Raw genomic sequence first — 17,539 nt, 5'->3', positions numbered from 1 at the left:
CTACTTTTCTTTCTCTGACTGTAATGTTAGAGGATTTTGTAAAGTGAACTATCTGACAAAGTTGCTGGTGTACAGGGATTTAGTGGTGTTAGGAAACGTGAGGAGGCACCCCTGCAAAGTACATGAAGGAGGTCCCCTCTCCAGCTCAATACCTACCAATTTCGATGAGGGAGCCCCTCTGTAGATTGCGCCCGCACCACAGGGGTAGCGGTGGCTTATGTTAAGCCACTGAAGGAAGCCTGAAAGTAGAGGCTGTCAGCTTTTTCTTAATACACAACATTTAAATATATGTAAAATACCTGTAGAATCCCATCAAAATATATCAGCAATTAGGAAATCACAAATTAACCACATTTTTTGGAGTTCTGAAGTCTAATGAAAACAAATATTTTAATGTGGTCAAAACAAATCAAGACACTTGGTGATTGTGGAATTGCTAAATATTTAGAATCGATTTCCACACACTATCGCTTGAGTGCTGTACAGCTGTGTCAGTAAAACTGTATCTGAAAGCCAAGTTTGTGGCTATTTAAATGGAAAATGAGCCGTTGCACATGACGACGGGCAACAATGCAATGCTTTAGTAATTTATTTCCAAATGTGTGCTCCAAACATTGGGTACATGCCACTCTTACCACGCTCCTGCTCATTGGGCATTACTCATTTTCTATAATTGTTCATTGCGTGACGCTTGAATTTTTCAGACTCCCTATGAGTTCAGGGAGGTAACACTGTTGGCAGCACACCCACCCTTAACATTGTTGCAGCATCAGTGTATTTTTTCCCAGTAGAGACATTAAAATACCGGTCAAGCCGGTACAAAGCTGGCCAGGTGCAACCCTAGATGATGTAGAGTGGGGCAGTGTTTTCACATCACACCACTTCAGGCACTGGGTTTACCTTTGTGTTATAATATTTTGCGGTCCTCTCCCCGTATATGCAATGGACGAAGCTAACCATACCGGCCTCCTCATTGCGGTTTACTCAGATTATTTTGTTTCGATACGAAATACAAAACAAAATATAGCAAAGTCTGGAGAACGTCTGGAACCAAACGAAAAATGCGCGCGGCCGACCAGTTTGATAATCGACCGGGCGCGCGCCTGTAGCCCCACCCCCAAATTCTCTGCAAGGGGCGCGTACCCGGCCGATAGCGCGCCGCCGCGAGTCGGGGTCTCTTTTCTTTCACACCAAAAGAGTCTAAGCGCATATGGGCGGGGCCACCTCCAGAGCCATTTTGGTATTGGGCAAGACGTCACTGCCCCTAGTATTAGTCCCTCAAGAGGTTGGGAAAACGGGATAATCAAAGCCATTTTGCCCAATTCAAAGATGGCACCCGCGCGCAGACACGGACCCGCCCACATGCGCAGTTCGGGATGCGCAAGTAAACCTCCCGTCGCGCGCTCACAGAGGAGAAACAACGCGCGGCCTCGGTTAGGGAGAGCTAAAGCCGAGCTACCCGACCGCGCGCCCCGACTTCCCCTACCCGGCTGGCCTCCCGCAGATCCTGGACGGCATGGCCCCAGTGTGGAGCAGAGCGGCGCTGGAGTGAGTCTCATCGTGCTCTGCCTGCCCGCAGACCGGGCCCCGCAGCCTCTTGTTGTTCTCCTCGAAGCCGCCATGTTTGGACCCGAGCTGCAGCTCCACCAGTGACAGGCCGAAGCGCAGCGAGCCGCGGCCCGCGGAGGGGCAGCACTCATGGCAGCCGCTATGGCCGAGCAGAACTACTCCTGGTAAGTGCTCCGGAGAGTGGAGGTGGTGGGCTGAGCGCTGCCAAGGGCCAGTTATGCAAGGTGCACAGTGACCAACTTGCACAGAGGGGATGCTGTCAGGGGCCTATGAGGCTGGATCTGGTCAGGTAGCTCCATTGAGCCTCTGTTTACGTTGCTTATACTAAATCCGCAGTTACTTGCAGTAAACTGATAATGCAAGGTGCACCTGAGCCTTGAGCATGCAAAGTAAAGGTGGGCCTGTGGCATCTTGGTGATCCTGCGTATTTTGGGGGGCATCTAGCTCATTGGACTCCCCCTCCGGTCCAAGGGCTGTTCAAGCGCAGGTGAAGGTTTGAATGCTTCAGCATGCCAAATGCTGGAGTGCCACTGAGGACTGGGGCATGGCATGTGAAGGTGGGCCTGTGTGTACGGAAAGGCCAAATGCAAGTGGGTTAGAGTACAAAAGTGCACGTCTACTCCATGTCGGCCTCCGAGAAAGGGTAATCCAAGTATGGCAGGCGCATGTGGACCTGTGGAAACGGGCCTTTCAAGTGCATAGGGCTGGCTCTGGTATGCCAGGAACCTGTGTGGTAGTGATCACTTTTGCCATTTCAAGTGTACCGGCAGCATCTTATGGGCTCGAGAGGACTCAATCGTGCGGTGTGCTGTGCCACTTGCAGGAGAGCAAGAACAGCCTGGAAAATAACCCCTCAAAGGGTGTCTAACCAAATGGATAATTTGACTGAAAATCTGAAAGCAACTCTTTACCAGGTTCTACTTCTTAGAATATTAAACATAGTGGTTCTTTGAGTCCTAGCTATCAGAGCACAGCTAGTAACAGTAGTCAACGATTGAAGGCTGGCCAGTAATGCCTGAGCTACATCATTCTTACATTAATTGCACTTTTCCAATCCCGGAAATTGTTAAACACCTCACTTCTTTACAATCTCCACACCCATCTCATGTTAGATCCTCTTTTGGTGCTTTCCACGGACGTGTCAATGTCCCGGTCTTCTGGCAGTTTTGTGTCTCCAACCGTTGCAGGATTCTCACTACGACCACGAGAATCTTGACGTGATTTCAGGGCATGTTGTTTGATGGATTCTCTTTCTTTTTAAACATTTGTTGGCATCTGGTCGGCACATGCAATTCGATGTCTGCAGTGGTGCACCATAAGGTGAGCCATTGGTTCATCAAGTATTCCGTGTGGCCTAGCATGGGCCACTAGGGGATCTTATCCATGGGCTTCTAGCTCCACTAGCACGTATAATTACTTTCAGGTCAATTGAAGGATTACCATTTGATGCTTGCTTAACTGCATTCATGCAGTTAATATGGATGGCTAACGTATTTCATAGTGCCCACAAGAGAATTTATTTTACAGTTGAATACCCGCTTTTTCTGTTCACATATGTATAGAAAGCATGTCTTGCATAGGGTCGCACTACATTTTATCCTACCATTCAGAGTTCTTGGGATTTTGCTAGATTCAGCTCTCCACCTGCATCTACATAGGAAACAGTTGCCAAGTGATACCAATTAGCTCAGTGATGTACTTGGTGTTAAACCAAAGTTTAGTTAGCCCAGCTCCGAAGGGAATTACTTGTTAGGTGAGTGTGCATTTGTGTACAAACAGATGCCATTACTCGTATTGAAGAGAGCCAGTGGCTGAAGTGAGTGGCCCATTGCAGTTGCTTTATGCTGGCATGGGCAGAAGCTAAAAGTGAATGATAGTTAAATCGACCAGTGGATAAAGAGGCCCCTCCTGAAGGATGTGTTGCTGTGGACAGACTTCTTTATCCATTGGTCTCTACATACATACATTTTCTTCTTCAGGGAAATAAGTAGGTCGCTACCGCTTAAACTGTAGAGACAGACCTAAATAAAAGCAGTTATTTTTCCACAAGTTCCACACATTGAATATTATATTTTTAGATGCTTTTATTTGCCAGCTGCATGGCACTAAACTCTTATTCTGGGGGCCAATACTAACTGTTCATAGGTGTTAAACTATAGCTTGATCTTTCTATTGGCCTGTTATAAAGTGCGGGTTTTGTTTGTTATGCGTATGTAAAGCGATATTTGCTGCTCCTTTTGGGTCTTGTTTGAACTAACAAAACACCTAAGTGGTGCTAAGTATTAAGTTCTTTGTAAAAGCAATTATCATTGTGTCTGCTTTTATTTTTATGAAGCCTGTAGGTATGTTTGTTTTCACGTTACAGAATTGTATTAATATAAGAATAAAATTTATCACCTGTTCAGGGATGTGAAATTTAATAACATATCTACTTTTCCATAGGATATATTCGTTCATAAATCTGCTTGTCCTGTTTAAAAAAAAAAAAAAAAAAAATTCTACATGTCCATTTGGTGCTATGTAGAATGTGTCACATTATGGCAGCAATCTCATTATATAAGCGCTCTGATAATAGGCTCCCTGATTATGCCGGGACTAATACTATAGTAGGGCTTGAATACTAGCAACTTCCTTATTTCGCCATCTTTCTGCAGATCTACATATACTGGGGCTATGGGCAGTGGTAAGCAAAGGTTCCAGTTAACTTGCATGTTGTATGGATTTCCACAAGCTCGTCCCCAATCTTTTTCCCATACTGGTAAAGGTTGGAAATTAACTGCTGACAAGGGCATAAATAAAATGTCTTCCAGGGCTTGGTGGGGGGGGGGGGGGGGGGGGGGGTTGGTGGTTGAAGGGAAAGTTAACTTGAAAACACTCATGAACTTGTAAACACAACATATTTTCACATGAGCATATTTGCACATGCAAATCACAATATTTTCTAGGAGTACGATTTCCTGGTTTACTTTTGTGAATTCATGAAATATGTAAATCTGCACTAGTGTAAAAACATATGCCCTGGGTGCACTTTTGTGACTTTCTTTAACAATTGGCCCTCTAATTAGGTTTGGCATTTACCAAACCAGTTTATTTTATTAAAAAATTCTATCTTTCTCTCTATCCGTCTCTCTATCAGTCTGTTGGCTGGCTTCTCTGTGAGTAATAGCAATCTGCTCTTTCACAAAGAGCATATCTGCACACAAAGTAGTTTTGTTTGGTGCGGCAAACCACCAACGCATTGTGTGCTTTTTGAGACCAAAAATATTCATACTTTTTGCCAATGGTCAGGGTCCAGCAGCTACCACATCAATAAAGTTTTACAAAAGCCATGTCAAAATAACACATTGACAAAACCAAAAGACTTACTACCAATGTCGGTCCAATTTGCTTTGCCGGTGCTTGTTTATATTCAAGTTTCTCATAATCCATGTTAAAATTGTTTTTTACTGGTTTTCTGTTATGAATATTCTTTAGTAATACTACCATGCATCAAAACATTTCTCTGAATGATACTTCAAAGAAATGGTACCTCACATTTGAAAGTAATTTAGCAAAATGTTTATTTTCCTAGTTGCATTTTTTTGCAGACAATTTATTTTGAAAGCAAAAAAATTGTCAATCTTCAATTCAAGCGTCTGCAAATATTTGCATCTAATCAGAGAACGTCCTGGGAGCATTACACGTCGCTCCATGTTGTTAAACTTCGCATACGTGTGTGCACTTTTTCTTTCTTTTTTTTTTTTTTTTTTTTTTTTTATGACTGCAACCACTCTCAGTACTGCAGTCTGAGCTTACAACGTGTATTTAGAGCGCTCTCCAGTGCATAATTTTTGAGACTGCACTTATTTTTCTGTCTCAAACATTTACTGCGAGCAAAAGACACATGTAGGAAAGACGGAGGAAGAGACCAACAAAAAAGCTTCACAATGGGAGAAAGCAGAAAGACGCAGGAGTGAGCTGAAGGGGCAGGAAGTGGCTTTAAATTGATTGAAGATGCCCGAGATGGCTTCAGCATTACACTGCTTCAGTATTCCCTGTTTGCACATTTAATTGCAGCCGCATGTTTAAGAGGAGGGCTTTGGGCGCTGGTGTGTTAATATTTACAAATTAAGCACTGTCCTTGTCCTAATAATAAAGGCTTTGCATTAGTGAACCATAAATACAAGCGGGACCAGCATCAACATATGGAAACAAGTTATTACCTCAACTGCATAGAATTCCCTGCTCCATAATGTGGCACTGTAAACTGGCAACCAAAGGGGTTGTGCTGCAGGGACTTGGGCCTGCTTGTCCCAAGGCCAAAATAAAGATGACGGGTGTCGTTGTGCCCTGGGCTTTGGGTTATAGGAATTCCACATCCCCACAGTCTATTTACCAAATGGAATTCTTGTGCAGGGTGATCTACCAGTGTTCAGAGGCTGGTTTTATCTCATTGTCAAACGAGAACACTTTAGTTTAAGTTGCACCTCCATTTAAATATATCTTCTTTCACTTAGATAACTGCTGCTTACTTAACACCTCACTGCTGCAAAACTCCAGACCTTAAGACCTGTAAACTACTGAAAGAAAAATTCTTAACACTTTTGAAACTATGAAGTTTTGGGGAAGAACATTTACATATATCTGAATTACCGTGTTGTGAGCCAAACGAAACATCTAAACAGGTTCAGTGTCTTTTCACTGATATATATGTTGCTCCTTACAAAGCACCTCTTAGCCCATTGACTCCTGCTGTAAGTGCGTGGGCAATGTTTATGGAGATGCATCGCGTTGATGTATCCATCTGTACTTGGATCTGAGTTGCTGGTTTCTTTTGGTAGTTGAGTGTACAGGTGCATCTGCATTTTTTTATGACCTTCAACAATAAAAAATTGTCTACACAAAATGCATATGTTTTTTCTTTCGTCAGATATTTTGTGCCACTTTCCCAGATGAGTACAAACAGGGCAGTTACCTTTGTACTGGGTGTGCTTGTTCTGCGTGACTCGGAGGCGGGTGGTCTTCTTTTAAGTGCCCCGGGAGCCTCGCTGATCCTTAAATAAAGGTGCTTAGGCGGTGTGTCTGGATTCGCGTGATGTCGTTAGGTAAGTGCACTTCGGGCCACAGCCCGGAGCTAGGAGATTGCGAGGGTTATTTTTTGCCTGTGTGTTGGAAAGAAACTTAAAGAAAGGAATGACCACTGTGTTTGCAGTTTTACCGGTTTGCCTAACGCCGGCGTTGCCTTCCCCCATATATCAGACACCGATCAGGTGACAGTGTCTAGAGTGCAAGGAGCGCTGAGTCCAACGGGTCTGTTAGTTAAACAACGTTTAGAAGTCTTATCTAGGAATCGCAGCGCTGTGTGCTGCAGCATCAGATAGCGTGGGACTGAAGGCGGCACCCACGTGGGAGGGGACCGCGCGGTGCTATCAGTCAACCGATATGGTTCGCCCAGACTTGAATTCTAGTAGTTAACATTGGTAAGCCTGGTGATGTCTGAAAGATCACAATCAAATTGTGCAGTCCTTCCAAAAGAGTACATTTACGAGGCTGTTTCAAAGGCGCCTTAGTTAGAAAGCTAACAACGTTTACTTAGGATGTGCTGTATCTCCATGCAATCAGAAACCCGATGGTTTGCATACATGCAGTGGAACACCTCGTCCTGGGTAGTAGGAGGTGTCCTTCCAGTGATTGCAGTGTTATAATGGGAAAGGAACGTCTCATTAAAGGGAACCTATTGTTGCACTGATGGTCTCGGGCACAAACGGTTGGCCGTGGAGTTGCTTGACTAACTGAAGTACACAAGCTCTTCCCACCCCATGTGCTGCAATGGTTTGTTAATCGGCTCAGTTTAGTGCTGGAACGAAATGGGCCATGGGCCGTTCTCCACCAGTTAGCCCACACTTGTGTGTTTTCAAGGATTGTGCGGGCATATGCGTGTCCCTCCTGCACACAGATGATGGGGAGTTCTAGGATTGGAAAGAAAACCCACACCCCTGTTAATATTTAATCGATGGTCAGATTTCTTTGCCGGCTGAACTAGAAGCCCCTCTTTCTCTCCCCACCCCCTTTAAATCCCCGCCTAACCCCCCCAGACAACTGTAGAACCCCGGGCACGCAGGTAAAGTCTGCTTAATACGATCTAGTTCTGGGAAGGTTTATGCAATGTTTACCGCCTCCTTGTGACCATTGCTTTGGTGGGTGAAAAGCATCACCAATCCGGAGGTCCTGGTGACGCACATAAACAACCTCTCGTGGTCACAGTGAACCTTATGGCCAGAGGTGGTTTTCTGCTCTAGGTCTAAACTTGTCTCTCGTGTTATTGTCATGGTAATATGTGCCGCGAAATCTCCTTCCCAAACAACATTTTGTGTGACCGCTTTTTCCCTTGCTATTTACAGCTCGGTTGAAAGTGCAGAACCTCACAATTTGTGTACCCAAGGTCCCTCTAGAGCAGAGGGGAAAACCTGCCTGTCTTGGAAGCGAGCCGAGATGCTTAGAAAGTGCCTACAAGGCAAGAGCAAATCCGACAACACCAATACGATGGAGGATGATTCTCATTACAAACGATTGCGTTATTGAGTGACCTGAACATTTAGAGATTGGCCATTGTAACATTTGTTAATTCACAAGCATGGTCCTTACAGAATACCCAAATTCACAGGAATTCTAACCTCTTAATTTGGGTTAAACTAATTTCCTAGGCTGTTCGGTTTTCATGCTGTCTAGCACTATGGGTGTGTGTTTTTGTTTTTAGGCTGCTGTCTCGCCAGGCTTTTGTACTTGCCCCAAACAATCATAGGTAACATATACACAGAGAGGGGCTTTTGTTCTGTGCTCTTCATTGATTGCGCTGTTGATTTGTCGTTCACGTTTTGCCTCCATTGGCTACGGTGTATGGGTCAGCACACTTCGAGTGACTCTCCCAACTTTGAGTGACTGTCGTCTGTCTCCTCAGATTGCTCTAAAGTCCATTTCACTTGAGTACTTAGTGCTAGGTCTGGCTGTTGGTGTAGATGTTCCTGTCGTGGAATGAATGCATAGAATTTTATAATACTTACAATTATTTAAACCCAGCACACTGCAAAGTCCAGACGTATTGACTTTGCTAGTGCTGCTTATTCTAGTTGTTTGACTTCCAGTGTCTCTGTTTAGTGCGAGTAGCACAGGGGCAGCTACCAAACATCGTAAATCTCTTCCTGTGAACAGGGCCTCTTCTGGTTTCTGTAGCTGCAAGCTTGGGCGCCGTACCTCTGTGCTTATCTGCCTGTTAGGCTTTACTTCAGTTTATGACATGATGCTCAAGTCCCCTTTGTGCTGTGGGTGTGTTTTTTTTTGTTTGGCACATGCTCACCTAACAAGATCGAACTACTAAAGGGTCACAGTGCCTGATGGGCCCACTTGCTTCCTTTGCATTCTGTGCTGGGGTGAACCGAGGATGCTTTCAGGCTTAGATTCCACGTGCCTGTAGTTTAATCCTGTTTTGGGTGTTAGGAACGTTTGGAGCAGAATCGTTCTGATTAGCGGCCGCTCTAGTGATTTTCACGACAAGCCCCGTCTGTCGCCTTCATCGAAGAGTCTTGGAGGCGCCAAAGGTAATCCTTTCTACCAAGAGCACTGTCAATATGTCCGGTGTTAGTGCCACGGCAGCCTTCTGTCCCTCAGTCTGAACTCAGTGTCCCTGAAGAATAGGACCTTACTAGGAATCCATAGGGCCAGAAATCCTTCAGCAGTTCAACATTAAAGACCACTGAAAAGGTTCTAATCCTTCAGTCAATCCAATGTTGCATTTAATCCATTTCATATACGCACAATGACGACTGCTTATTCTTCCACCTGCTCCATTATGGAATGTGATGGGTATTTGCCTTGTATACCAGAAAGGCAAGCAGGTACAGCAGGCACGGTGATCCCCTGCCTTTTGAATAGTTTTACGCTATAGAAATAATACATGAATATATGTCACAGTTTTGCACTATGAACCATTTAAATGATTAGCATATTCATTTTTGCTTTGCAACAATCTGGTGCTAATTTTCGAAGCTAACAACCCCCCACGTGGGTTCTGTGCTGCTATGCGCCTCATTAAGCGGTATAAGAGTGGCGATGTCTTGTTTGACCCCTTAGTCTGTCAGCGGTGGGAAAAGTGTACTCTTAAGCATCTGGTTTGTTGCCAGAAATAGGTTGATAGAGGGCAGGACGCTCTCTTCCCTCTGACGTCTTGTTGAGTGCACAAGGTATCAAGTCTCCTAGTGTTACTGTGGGTCGAACCATTTGATCTCCCTGTACTTAAGCTACTAAAATATACAGACCAGTGGCATTGCTCTGGTCCAGCTAATGTTATTTGCCTGGAATAATGGTGGCCTGAACGGTGTGTGTGTGTGTGTATATATCTTGCAATCCTATCTTCACATGCATAGGGTACATTGTGTTGCAACATTTATATGGTGCTAACAACCCCTAAGCACCTGCTTGTATAGATAGCATGCTACTCCACGTAGGATGTGTGGTCACTTATCAGTGTGATGGATGAAGATTGAGAGATGGATGCGCAGTTTATGGTTTTCAGAAAGCTGGCAGCTTTGAGCAGCTGTGCAGGTCCCTTCATGGTATTTATGTTCATGGTCCACTTAGCAGTTTACTGCACGCAGTTGTCCATTCTGAGGTATTTTGTTTAAAGTTAAGGGTCCTGGGCTGGCACATGTTTTAGGGAGAGCTGGTAGAACGATCTCCTAGGATGGACTTTGTTATTCTCATCCCAGATATGACTCATTGTGAGATGCCAAGAAGTGGCTGTAGTATGTAGTTAGTTGGACCTCTCAGTGGTGGAGTAAATTCAAATTCTCTGTTGGGCAGCGGTATGTGCAAACATCTCAGCCATTCTTTGCTATTTCAGATGGTAATGGATGGTTTATTGCTCTGGACTCTCACACTACCGTGTGATCGATATGGTCCTTAGCAGTTTAGTCTTGGGTGGAAGAATCAAGCAGTAAAGGGTATTAGGCAGCCTGTATCAACTACAGCGATTGTTTGACTGCTGTGTTTATGGTTTTATTTTGGGTTATATAGTGTATTGTGATTGCATAATATAGCACTTACTACCCCCTGACGATGCACGGTTCTGATTTACACTGTGCAGCACTTTGCATGAGGTCCCAGGATTAGAGAGTTGTAGTTGTTGGTTCTTAGAATTAGTCTTATGCTCTACCAGAGCTATTCTATGCCTTTACTGCAGTGTCTTATTGGGTATATTATGCTATTAGTAAATTAGCTTTGATATTTACTGCCGGGGTTGTTTATAGGAATTGTATGCATTTGTTGGTGGTATTGAAAGAAAAGTGCTACAGGAGATTAGGTAACGTTAGGGTGCAGCGATTTGATTTTTAAAGGCGAGGTTGTGATCTTTGAAATAAGGTGTGGGCCAATTGTAGACGCCCAATAGTTAGGCATTCTTAAATGCCCGATTTACTGTAATTACCCTATAATCATGTTAGTTGTTGGTGTGGGGAACATTGCTATTGTACATAATCTGTACAAGAAGTAACTGTTCTAGTCCGCAAAATATTGAGAATAGTACAGTTTAAGCTATAGAGCTACCAAGAGATAGGTTGTCTTGTAATATCCTACCAGTGTAATATTTTCAAGTTACAATGTTAATTATTGCTCTCGGCGAGGTTTGTCAATGTTTGAGATGCCTCTCTTCACTAAATATACTTTGGATATCTTGGGTACCTTCCTTAATCCCCACGTGCAATGACCAAGCATTGTTAAAATGGCCATCCCAAATGCTGACTACCATCTCCCTTAAGACATGCCAATTATTAAGACTTTATTTTCTGAGTATGGGTCCTGGTGGCTAGCTAGCTAGTGGCCAGAACACAGCTATTATAGCAGTATCCAACAGTTGAAGGTTGGTCACTAATGCCTGAGCTGCATCCTTTACATTAATTGCACTCTTCCCATCCCTGGAATGGTTAAACACCTCACTTCTTTACATTCTCCACACCCATCTCATGTTAGCTCCTCTTTTGGTGCTTTCCACGTACAGGTGTCAATGTCCCGGTCTTCTGGCAGTTTTGTGTCTACAACTGTTGCATGATTCTCACTACGACCACGAGAATCTTGACGTGATTTCAGGGGCATGGTGTTTGATGGATTCTATTTCTTTTTAAACATTTGATGGCATCTGTCAGCACATGCAATTCGATGTCTGCAGCTGCAGTGGTGCACCATAAGGTGAGCCATTGGTTCACCGTCATCTGTGAGGCCTAGCATGGGCCACTGGGGGATCCTATCCATGGGCTTCTAGCTCCGCTAGCACGTATTTAATTATGTTCATGTCAATTGAAGGATTAAAATTTGATGCTTGCTCAACTGCATTCATGCAGTTAATATGGATGGCTAACGTATTTCATAGTGCCCACAAGAGAATTTCTATTCCAGTTGAATAACCCGTATTTCTGTTCACAAATGAATAGAAAGCATGTCTTGCATAGGGTCGTAGTACATTTTATCCTACCGTTCAGAGTTCTTGGAATTTTGCTAGATTCAGATCTCCACCTGCATCTACCTATGAAACAGTTGCCAAGTGAAACCAATTATTAGCTCAATGTAGTACTTGGAGTAAAACCAGAGGTTAGTTAGCCCAGCTCCGAAGGGGGTTACTTGTTAGGTGAGTATTGAAGAGAGACCGTGGCTGAAGTGAGTGGCCCATTGCAATTGATTTATGCTGTCATGGACAGAAGCTAAAAGTGCATGACAGTTAAACCGACCAGTGGATAAAGAGGCCCCTCCAAAAAAATGTGTTGCTGTGGACAGACTTCTTTATCCATTGGTCTCTGTCAATCACATTTACCTTTTTGGTAGATGTATATCTATATCTTTGTTACCGCTTAAACTGTATAGGCCAGAGGTCTTCAAACTGGGGGCGGGAGCCCTTAAGTAATCCTAGGGGGGAGGGGGGGGGGCAGACTCTGGCCAAAATAAACATACAGATAACAGGGCTTTGTTTTAAGCCGACGCATGTTATTGCATCGTTATAAAGGTAACAGTACTTAACTGCAATGTTTAAATAGGTCTAGCCATATTTAAACATTGCAATCTTTATAAAATAATTGCGAGGAATTCTGGGGGGGGGGGGGCAAGAATTATTTTTCACTGGGGGGGGGGCGCAGCATTAAAAAGTTTGGAGACCACTGGATAGGCAGACCTAAATAAAAGTAGTTCTTTTTCCACAAGATCCACACATTGAATAGTATATTTTTAGATGCTTTTATGTGCCAGGTGGATGGCAATAAACCCTTATTCTGGGGTCAATACTAACTGTTCATAGATGTTGAACTATAGCTTGATCTTTCTATCGTCCTGTTATACTGTGCTGGTTTTGTTTGTGATGCATGCGTAAAGCGATGTTTGCTGCTCCTTTGGGTCTTTTTGGAACTAGGAAAACACCTAAATAATGCGAAGTATTAAGTTCTTTATAAAAGCAATTATCATTGTGTCTCTTATTTTTATGAAGCCTGTAGGTATGTTTGTTTTTCACGTCACAGAATTGTATTAATATAAGAATAAAATTATCGTCTATTCAGGGGTGTGAAATTTATTAACATATCCACCTGTCCAAAAGATATGTTCCTTCACGAACCTGCTTGTCCTGTTGATACAAAAAAAAATCTACATGTCCATTTGGTGTCATGTAGAATGTGTCACATTATGGCAGCAATCTCATTATATAAGAGCTCTGATAATAGCCTCCCTGATTATGCCGGGACTAATACTATAGTAGGGCTTGAATACTAGCAACTTCCTTATTTCGCCATCTTTCTGCAGATCTACATATACTGGGGCTATGGGCAGTGGTAAGCAAAGGTTCCAGTGTTGGAATGCCCTTTTGAGTCTGTGCAAACCTATTAACTTGCATGTTTTATGGGTTTTCACAAGCTCTTCCCCAATCTTTTTCCCATACTGGTAAAGATTTGAAGTTTACTGCTGACAAGGGCAGAAGTACAACCTCTTCCAGGGCTGGGGAGAAAAGTGGCTAGATGGAAAGTGAACTTTTTCTAGGAGTACAATCTCCTGGTTTACTTGAATTTGTGAAATATGTAAATCTGCACTAATGTAAAGACCTATGCCATGGGTGCACTTTTGTGACTTTCATTACCAATTGGCCCTCTAATTAGGTCTGGCATTTACGAAACCCTTTTATTTTTTATTTACAAATACTATCTTCCTCTATATCCATCTGTCTGTCGGCTGGCTTCACTGTGAGTATTAGCATTCTGCTCTTTCACAAAGAACATATTGGCACACATAGTATTCTTGTTTGGTGCCGCAAACTACCAATGCAATGTGTGCGCTTTGAAACCAAAAATATTCTTACTTTTTGCCAATGGTCAGGGTCCAGCAGCTCCCACATCAAAGTTTTACAAAAGCCATATCAAAATAAGACACATTGACAAAACCAAAAGATTGACCACCAATGTCGGTCCAGTTGGCTTTGCCAGTGCTTGTTTATTTTCAAGTTTCTCATAATCCATGTTGAAATTGGTTTCACTGATTTTCTGTTATGGCTATTCTTTGGTAATACTACCATGCATCAACACATTTCTCTGACTGATACTTCAAAGAAATGGTACCTACATTTTCACAGTAATTTAGCAAAACATTTATTTTCCTAGATGCATTTTTTTTGCAGACATTTTATTTTGAAAGCAAAGAATTGTCAATCTTGATTTCAAGCTCCTGCAAATATTTGCATCTAATCAGAGCGTTTTGGGAGCATTACACGTAGCCGAGCTTACAGCATGTATTTAGAGCGCACACCCAGTCCATTATTTTTGAGACTGCACTTATTTATTTATTTTTGTCTCAAACATTTACTGCGAGCAAAAGACAAATTTGGGAATGATGGAGGAAGAGACAAACGAAAAAGTGTCACAATGGGAGAAAGCAGAAAGATGCAAGAGTGAGCTGTAGGGGCAGGACGTGGCTTTAAATTGATTGAAGAGGCCCGAGATGGCTTCAGGATTACGCTGCTTCAGTATTCTGTGTTTGCACATTTAATTGAAGCCTTCTATTTAGGAGGAGGGCTTTGGGCACCAGTGCGTTTTTATTTACAAATTAAGCGCTGTCCTCGTCCTAACAATGAAGGCTTTGCACTAGTGAACCATAAATACAAGCTCAACCAGCATTAACATATGGAAACAAATATTACCTCAATTGCATACAATTCCCTGCTCCATAATGTAGCACTGTAAACTGGCAACCAAATGGGTTTTGCTGCAGGGAGTTGGGCCTGCTTGTCCCAAGGCCAAAATAAACATGAAAAGGTGTTGTCATTGACTTCAGTCAATATGTCCTGGGCTTTGGGTTAAAGGAATTCCACATCCCTGCAGTCTATTTCCCTAATAGAATGCTTGTGCAGGGTGATCTACCAGTGTTCAGAGGCTGGTTTTATCTCATTGTGCAGTCCATGCGGGTTCTCATTGTCAAACGAGAACACTTTAGTTTAAGTCGCACCTCCAATGAAATATAGCTTCTGTCATTTAGATTGCTGCCGCTTACTCAACACCTCACTTCTGCAAAACTCCAGACGTTAAGACCTGTAAACTACTGAAAGGAAAATTCTTAACACTTTTGAAACTATGAAGTTTTGGGGAAGAACCTTTACATATCTGATTTACTGTGTTGTGAGCCAAACGAGACATCAATGCATTTTCAATCTTATATGCTGCTCCTTAGAAAACACCCCTCAGCCCATTTACTCCTGCTGTAAATATGTGGGTAAGGTTTATTGGGATGCATTACGTTGATGTATCCATCTGTACTTGGATCTGAGTTGCTGGTTTCTGTTGGTAGTTGAGTGATCGCAGTGGAGTGTACAGGTGCATCTGCATTTTTTTATGACCTTCAACAATGAAAAAGTGTCAACACAAGATGCATATGTTTTCTTCCATCAAAATATTTTGTGCCACTTTCCCAGATGAGTACAAACATGGCAGTTAACTTTGTACTGGGTGTGCTTGTTCTGCATGACTCAGTGGGTGGTCTTCTTTTAAGAGCCTCGTGGATCCTTGAGTAAAGGTGCTTAGGCGGTGTGTCAGGGTTTGTGTGATCTCGCTAGGAAAATGCACTTTGGGCCACAGCCCGGGGTTAAGAGATTGTGAGGTTTATTTTTGGCCTGTGTTTTGGAAAGAAAGTTAAAGAAAGGCATGACCACTGTGTTTGCAGTTTTACCGGTTTGCCCAACACCGGCGTTGCCTACCTCCTATATCAGACACCGATCAGATGACAGTGTCCAGAGTGCAAGGTAACGCTGAGTTAAAAAAAAAAAAAAAAAAAATTCTAGCTATCGCATCAAAAATTTTAGATTCTATTAAGGACACAGAGGCAAGGATTATGCTTTCTTTTTACTGTTTAAATAGCAGCCACTAAAATGCCACAAAACTTTAAATGACAAATCTCATGAGCACTGAGTCAACCAATCGTGGCTGTACACTGCCAGCATGTACAGCCTGAATGCCACAGTCCGTCCGTCCTCTTTCTTTGTGAAATCCAATCATTAAGATGCATAAGAACTTGCAGAACACTGGTCTTCCGAAGTCTCTCCTGCAAACCTGGAGCTGTCTCAACCACTTCATCTGGTTACTTCGACCAAAACAGAACTTCCACTTGATCCAAACGGAAACCGAAGAGCTCACAAACAATGTTATTCGCCCCTGTAGAAGACTAATAAAGAACTAATATCTACATAAAACATCATGTTGGTCTTTATTAGCTATTGTTAATATGCATATTCTGTTAACAGACATATTATGCAAAGCATGTAAAACAAATATTTACAACGAGTGGGATAATCCTCGCCTCCGTGTCCTTAATAGAATCTAAAATTCTTGACGTGATAGCTATAAAAATTGTATTTCTATGTCGGGACCGGAGACTTCGGAATATGCTAGTTCAGAGTCTATTCACCACATCAGATACAACACCAACAATAGATTTATGACAAAAAACTTCGAAAGTAGAATCATTTGACCAGTCTGCTGCTGCCATACTATCTTCTAATCTAGCTCCTGTTGAAAAAGCTTTAGAAGCCATAGCTCCTCTAACAGAATGAGCTCCAAATATGTTTATATTTATGCCTGCCTCTGCCAATAACCATTTGATCCAACAAGCCAAAGTTGCTGCAGTGACCGAACGAAAAAGCTTCTGCAAGGAAATTAACAGTTGACCCAAAACATCCTGTCTAAATTCACGTGTACAGTCTTCATAAGCTTTTACACATTGAACAACACAAAGTTGTTTTATTATGTGGAAATGACGGATAAGAAATACATTTTGATGAAGTCTTAGTATGTCTGGTAATGGAAATATTTACTCTACCTAGTAAATCCAAAGCTTTAACATTCAAGACTCTTCTACAAGATAGTAAACATAACAAGATCATCAGTTTCGCTGATAATTGTTTACGGGATAGTCTGTCATTATCAGGCCAGTTCCTAAGAAAACGCAGGACAATATTAACATCCCATAAAGATGTATATTTTGGTTGAGGGTGTTTCTCCGTGACCCCCACCTCCCCCAAACAGGGCTTACCCTGAATATGAGGATGACCAGCTGATTGAGCGGAACGACAATTAATTGTCCTATAAGCCAAACCTTGTGAAGCTAAATCGGATAGAAAATTGGCTATAACATGAATCTCTGACCCCACAGGATCCAAACCCCTTGTACTGCACCAACACAACCACTTCCTCCAGGCTTGCTCATATCTTTTATGAGTGGAGGGTGCCCAAGACTGGGATAAGAAAAATTGTGCTGATTCTGAAACTCCAGGCACTTGCCATCGTCGCCTGAAAGTCTCCAAGCCATCAGAGACAACCATCCCTGTAGAATCAGGATGTGAGGTGCCTATCGGATCCTTGACAAGATCCTCGCTCACTGGTAACATCACTGGAAAGTCGCACGAAAGGATCATTGCAGTTGGGAACCA

At 42.9% G+C, this 17,539-nt stretch overlaps 1 protein-coding gene across 1 annotated transcript in view; it reads left to right on the top strand.

Annotated features, from left to right (window-relative positions):
* The first annotated feature begins 1,395 nt into the window (after positions 1–1,395).
* The window catches only part of SPPL3 (signal peptide peptidase like 3), a 207,869-nt gene continuing 191,725 nt past the window's right edge, over positions 1,396–17,539 (top strand). Inside the window, exon 1 of the mRNA XM_069215057.1 lies at positions 1,396–1,733. Coding sequence (XP_069071158.1) covers positions 1,699–1,733 — 35 coding nt within the window. The 5' untranslated portion in view covers positions 1,396–1,698. The remainder of the gene's footprint in view (positions 1,734–17,539) is intronic.

This window comes from Pleurodeles waltl, chromosome 11, assembly GCF_031143425.1.
Source record: "Pleurodeles waltl isolate 20211129_DDA chromosome 11, aPleWal1.hap1.20221129, whole genome shotgun sequence".
Classification (NCBI taxonomy): domain Eukaryota; kingdom Metazoa; phylum Chordata; class Amphibia; order Caudata; family Salamandridae; genus Pleurodeles; species Pleurodeles waltl.
Note: the sequence above shows the minus strand (reverse complement) of the source record. Positions and strands in the feature narration are given on the sequence as shown.